Below are 6,633 nucleotides of genomic sequence, written 5' to 3' on the forward strand. Positions count from 1 at the left end.
CGATCGACTTGATAATTGGTATGCTGTGTCTTTGTCTAATGTGCCATAAGGGTCTATGAGGACATTGGCGTATCTAAAAAACATGGCCGCCATCGGCCAATGAATTTTGAGAACCTATTAGACAAGGTTAACGGAGGTCGATCGGAATGAAAATTGGTAGGCATGTTCGACTCATGGACCTAAAGGTCTGTAAGAACTTTGAAAGAAATCGGCCACTAGTTGGCGCTAATGAGATTTTTTTGGCTCTGTAATCACGTGGCGTTTAACATATCCACAAAATATTATGCATATCATTTGATAGATATCCTTATAATGAACAACTTTGCTTCAAGAACCATTGCTGTCAACCAAATCGTTCATTAAATATTCACAAATATGTTAAAAACTTACTTTTGCGAACTAGTCTCTGGTTTTTCATTATACAATATTTCTGTATAAAATGACCTCAAATTCTAGAACATGTTCATATATTCACACAAACACATTATCTTCATATCATATTATAGATCTCCTCATTCTGAGCAACTTTGCCTCGGGGAGTAATGCTGTGCATCAAATTGTTCATTAAATATTTACAAATATGTCAAAAACCTACTTTTGTGAACTAGTCCTAGGTTTTTCACTCAATCTCAATCAAACCACTGCAGTAATACTCTCTGGACTCTCTAGATCAATAATTATATAAAAATTTTTTTTTGAATTTTGTCCTTTGGTTTTCTGTAACTGGGTCATTTACAAAAAGGACGTGGCAACACACCCAAAAGCCTGTAAAACCTAAATGAAAACTCAAAACTTTACGAAACTTGGTGAAAACATGTGACTAATGACTTTTAACAAGCATGCATCGTTTCATGGAGATCGAATCATAGGTGGCGCTATAACAGTCATAACTGTTAAAAATCATCATATTTCTTTGGTAAATTATCTGCATTTGCCCAAAATGCTATTTTTAATCATTGATTTAGGTGGTTACAGCCATGTTAACACAAAATATTTTTCCTTATGTGCTTAAATGCCTTAACTGATTGAACCTCGGTAATTGCTGCTTGCAACTATATATTTTATTGTAACATTTCAAAAAAGTTAAACTTTCATATATTATAGATTCATTGCATGTAAAGTAAAACATTTCAAAAGTTTTTTTCGTTTTCATTTTGATGATTAGAGCTTACAGCTCATGAAGGTCAAAAATATTTCCTAAGATCAATCAAAAAAAGGATTTGCAAAACAGAAAAGTTCAAGTTCTTTAAAGTATGTTCATTTATGCACTCAATACTTGGTCGGGGCTCCTTTAGCACAAACTCCAGCATCAGTGAGGTGTGGCATGGAAGCGATCAGCCTGTGGCACTGCTGAGGCACTATTGAGCCTTCAGCTAGTCTATATTGTTGGAGCGACTGTTTCTCATCTTTCTCTTGAAAATATCCCATAAATTCCATATGGGGTTCAGGTCAGGCATGTTGGCCGGCTAATCAAGCACAGTAATATCATGCTCAGTAAAGCACTTGGAAGTGGTTTTGGCACTGTGGGCAGGTGCTAAAGTCTGGTAAAGGAAATCAGCATCTCCATAAAGCTTGTCAGCAGATGGAAGCAGGAAGTGCTCTAAAATCTCCTGGTAGATGGCTGCATTGACTCTGGACTTGATAAAACACAATGGACCAACACCAGCAGACGTCACGGCACCCCAATTCATCACTGACTTCGGAAACTTCACAATGGACTTCAAGCAGCTTGGATTCTGTGCCTCTCCAGTTTTCCTCCAGACCTTGATTTCCAAATGAAATGCAAAATTTACTTTTATCTGAAAAGAGGACTTTGGACCACTGAGCAACAGTCCAGTTCTTTTCTCCACAGCCCAGGTAAGACGCTTCTGACGTTGTCTCTGGTTCAGAAGTGGCTTGGTAGCCCTTTTCCTGAAGACGTCTGAGCGTGGTGACTCTTGATGCACTGACTCAAGCTTCAGTCCACTCCTTGTGAAACTCTCCCAAGTGTTTGAATCAGCTTTGCTTGACAGTATTCTCAAGCTTACGGTCATCCCTGTTGCTTATGCACCTTTTCCTACCCAATTTCTTCTTTCCGGTCAACTTTGCATTTAATATGCTTTGATACAGTAATCTGTGAACAGCCACCCCTTTCAGTAATGACCCTCTGTGACTTACCCTCTTTGTGGAGGGTGTCAATGATCGTCTTCTGGACCATTGCAAAGTCAGCAGTCTTCCTCATTATTGTGGTTTCAAAGAACAAGAGATACCCAGAATTTATACTGTAGGGATGGTCATTGAAACTCAAATGTAAATATTATAATATATTGAGATACTGGCTTTTGACCTTCATGAGCTGTAACCTCTAATCATCAAAATTAAAACAAAAAAAACTTTTGAAATAGTTTACATGTAACGAATCTAGAATATATGAAAGTTTTAACTTTTTTAAATAAGTTACAATAATAAAAATGAACTTTTTCACGATATTCTAATTTTTTGAGATGCACCTGTATATACATATGATTGACACATTATGTATATACAAGAGTCATTCCTTAGGGAGTCAGACTAACGTTACATTTGTTGGGATGCACGTTTTTGATTTGACTTAAAAGGACCGGTGTTGGACTACACTGGTCGCTGATGCACATTTAAGAACCGTTAATGCGAACAAATCTACAAAATCTTGGGTATTTTGAATCAAGTCTGTCCTAGCACTAACAAAAAGGGAGTTTGCAAAGCTCCTCATATGACAGGATAGAAACAAAACATGGGATCTCCTAACAAAGAAGCTTTGAGAAACTGACAATGAGTTACTACCGTTTTACAGTAGTACAATAAATGACTACACATTACTTAAAATTAGCTTACTTATTACACACACTCAATAAGTGAGACTTTAAACTGAAAATAAGTTTAAACCAGCAACCCAAGACTGTTTAAGCTGTTTGGTGGAACTGGGATGAGAGGGAAAAATAATGTTATATGATTAAAAACTTTGATATAATATCTTGTATGAACTTGTTTTTAAATTGCAAAAACCGTTGCAAACGTTATGCATTGCTAGATATTTTATTAAACTAATCTGGAGGTATTAAGGGGATATTTTACCTAAAATGGGAAATTGTCACTGTCACAAGTTATATTCAAGTACATTTTTGATAAACATTCCCCAAATCCCAATATTAGTTTTAAAAACACCAAGCTAGTCTACCGTTCCTCAACAACCTTGCATCCTCAAAGCTGAAAAACAAGAGCAACAGCAGACAGATTTCAACCATTTATTCAGATGGTCTTACGTGAAGTGAGTTCTTACATAAAGACTTCAGATAGAGAAAAACGGTACAGGGGAACATAAAAAGGGAGAGTTTCTTGTAGTTTTGTTGGAATGGCAGTGCCACTGCCTAAGCTGCGTATCAGTTCCAATCTCCAGATCAAGGGAGTCGAACCGCTTGGAAGAGAAGACATCCAAATTACATGGCGAACAGGATGAGGAACGCCACCATCAGGCAGAACAGACCCATGGCCTCAGACAAAGCGAAGCCCAAAATGGCATAGGAAAAGAGCTGCTGTTTCAGGGAGGGATTCCTGTAAATGGAGAAAAAGCAATTTAGGCACAAGCTACATGTATAACAAATAAACCAAGTTTAAGAGGCTAATTACCTGGCATAGCCAATAATGAGGCTGCCGAAGACCGTCCCGATTCCTGCTCCTGATCCGGCCACACCCACCGTGGCAGCACCAGCACCAATGAACTTGGCCGCTGTGTCAATATCTCTGGATACAGCGCTGGTCTGGAACCCCCGGGTTACATTAAGAAGGCTCGCTTCACTGACTGGCAACAGAGCAGCCTGAGAAGGAGGGCAAGAAATTTAAGTACGTGCAAGAGAAGTTGCAAGTCACATGGAAGGCACTTTATCGTTTTTACCTGTTCAGTTCTTGCTTCAGGTCTGTTGAACACCACTGAAACAGGCCGGGCCAAAACCCTGGATCCTCCACGGACCTGATGGGGGAAAAGAAAAAGAAAAATTCAGAATGAGAACTAAATGAATGTCAATATGATATGCATTGATTTTCTATTAACAAACCTGAACAGAAAGCATGTTTCTGATTCAAATGTTTTATGCAAGTGAGTGCAAGGATCCAATTGGTATTAATTTAACCTTAAACCAATGCACTTGCAAAATGTGTGGGCATTTCTTTACTGCTCTAGCTCCTTTCCTAATCTAGCTTCTGAATAAACCTGGCATTGTTTACTATGAATATTGTTGGCTTTGTGAAATATTCCTTATGTTCCTCTACACTTTGAATGAAAGCATCTTCTAAATTCATAAACGTAAACTTAACAAGCCTTGAAATGCATGGTTATGAATGTGGTTAGAACTAATATTATTGCAGACAATCACTTCCATGGAAGTTACTCATAATAATGGAAGTAATGTTCATATAACATGCCTCTAAAAAGACATGGCATTAAGGTCATTTTCTGAGACGGTCAATGGAGTGTGACGGTATTTGAGACTGAATACATACCACAGCAGGTGAGGTGACAAACTTAGCACATGCGTACATGTTTGAAGCCTGTGGGGAAGAAATATGTTAGATGGGTGAAAGAAAAGCACTAGGTGTCATACACAGCATGGCATGAAATTTAGTGTTCAATACACAGTGATATTTATGGAAAGTGACAAAGACAGGAGAGGTTTGTGCCATCAAGACTTAAAGTTACAACTCCCTTAGCAACTGAAGAGACCTCCAATTTAAGACTAAGCCATTCAGAGAAAGCAGATGAGATTAAATCGGAGCTCCATAATTTCATCTGCATCCAAACCAAAAGATCCTTTAGATGCATACAGACCACCCGTTTAGATCTGCATGGATGTGTGAACATCCATCCAAAGGATGCAAGACCGCTTCAGCCCAAGAGCACATCCCCTGTAGGTCAGTGGTCAAACATGGCAGCATAGAGGTCATGGGCTGGGTGTTTGACGACAGTAATACAAGTTCTTACCCACAATAAGATGCACATATTGGAGGGATCGTTAAGACCTCAAATCTGAGTTTATTAGTCAGCCTGTTAAACAGTCCACATTGCGACACCAGCAGCAAATAAACCCTGTACTCGATATATAGATTACTCAATTTTCCCTCTCATGCAACTTCTCTTAATTACATATTGGCTATTCATAGTTACCTAGATTATCTATTTTGACTTCTTTCAGGTCACTGTATGGATAACCTTTTGAGCATCTAAGAATAAGGCCCATACTAGTTTCAAAATACATTAAGTACGAAAGGACATTAATAATCTGTCCTATGATTACTAATTTTAAACTTCAGGTGCCTGGAAACTGCTCAGGAGGACAGGCTGGAGAGTGAAGGTCAACAATAGCTTTAACTGGCACTTTATTGAAATTTAAACGCTTTATTGAAATTTAGAGCTGCACTTTGTAGTATAAAAATGCATGCAATTGCATGGTTTGGGCGCAGCGCTAGGTTACAGGATTTTGAGGCCCAGCGCGAGACAAGTGTCACGAGCAATGTGTGAATAAATCCTCCGTGCATTTAAAAAGCAAAATAAATCTAGAAGCTAAGGAGCATTTGTGTTATTTACCGGATGCTCGACGTGTCAGGGTCCTAAAATGTAATCTCAAACGGATTAATTAATTCATTCATTCCCATGAAATGACTTTGACAAGCGGCTAGCGGAGCTTTAGCAACGCGCTTCTCTGAATGGCGCTGTAGTTATCTGAACCGGATCAACATCTTCCGCACGCTTTCACAGCTTTAAAAAAAAGCAAAGGTGCCCGTTATGTATCTTTAGACGAATGCAGAGAAACCCTGACTCACCTATTAGATACAGCAAACAAGGCTCGGGGTAACAGGGACAAGCTTGCAGCTAGAGGCAACGAGTACGCCGTGAAAACTGTCACCTTGTCATTTATAAGCTTCGGAACTACGTCCTCGTTTGTGATTGGGCAGAGGGTCACGTTCGCCTCCGCTGATTGGCTACAAGGTATGTCAATACACACAACATACCCAATCATGTGCGTTGTCAAGAAGGCGTCCTCTCGTTGATTGGTTTAAATGATTTAAGGAAGAACGCCGGGAAAGTCATGAATCGCATCCTGTGTCGCCTGTTTCTATTGGCTGCTCTGGGTGGAAATCCCACCTTGTAGATTTATTTTTTTAATTATATTTTTTAGAAGAAAGAGCATATCAAAACAAATACAATAATAAACGAAAACAATAATAATAATAATAAAAAAGTCTGCAAACAAGTATAAATTATTACAAATTATTCAAAGAGTAGATTTAAGGCTTTAAAATAATTTACAGTTTTATTTTAAAGCGTTGTTATTTCTTGTTTCTTTCAACCTGTACAGTCAGGTAGCGACCGATTTCTATTTTAAAATGAGTAAAATTATTTTTTTTTTCACTTCCCATTTACATTTGTGAATAAAGAATTTCCATATATAATGAGAAAATTCACAGTATACCAATTTTTGTCAACAGTATACTCATAAAAAATTGCAATTCAATATTCGTACTTTGTTAAAAATGATTTTGTATGAATACAATCATAAAATAAATGGACGATGAACCATAAATACGATGAACAATCTTAAATGATGCCTCTGTAATTTTATA

General features: G+C 37.9%; 1 protein-coding gene across 2 annotated transcripts; it reads right to left on the reverse strand.

The window, feature by feature from the left end:
• Nucleotides 1–3,252: 3,252 nt before the first annotated feature.
• Nucleotides 3,253–5,940, reverse strand: LOC306848264 (ATP synthase F(0) complex subunit C2, mitochondrial-like). Of its 2 annotated transcripts, none has more exons than XM_079382719.1 (5): nucleotides 5,833–5,940; nucleotides 4,516–4,563; nucleotides 3,911–3,985; nucleotides 3,646–3,833; nucleotides 3,253–3,570 (listed from the first exon to the last, which is right to left on the reverse strand). In XM_079382719.1, exons 2-5 carry the CDS (start codon nucleotides 4,552–4,554, stop codon nucleotides 3,456–3,458), a joined length of 417 nt encoding a protein of 138 aa, XP_079238845.1. In that variant the 5' UTR covers nucleotides 4,555–4,563; nucleotides 5,833–5,940; the 3' UTR covers nucleotides 3,253–3,455. The 2 variants fall into 2 exon arrangements, with proteins under 2 accessions (XP_079238845.1, XP_079238846.1); XM_079382720.1 differs by having other exon boundaries at nucleotides 5,597–5,898.
• Between the last annotated feature and the right edge of the window lie 693 nt (nucleotides 5,941–6,633).

Source organism: Barbus barbus (assembly GCF_936440315.1).
Source record: "Barbus barbus genome assembly, chromosome: 3".
Lineage (NCBI taxonomy): Eukaryota > Metazoa > Chordata > Actinopteri > Cypriniformes > Cyprinidae > Barbus > Barbus barbus.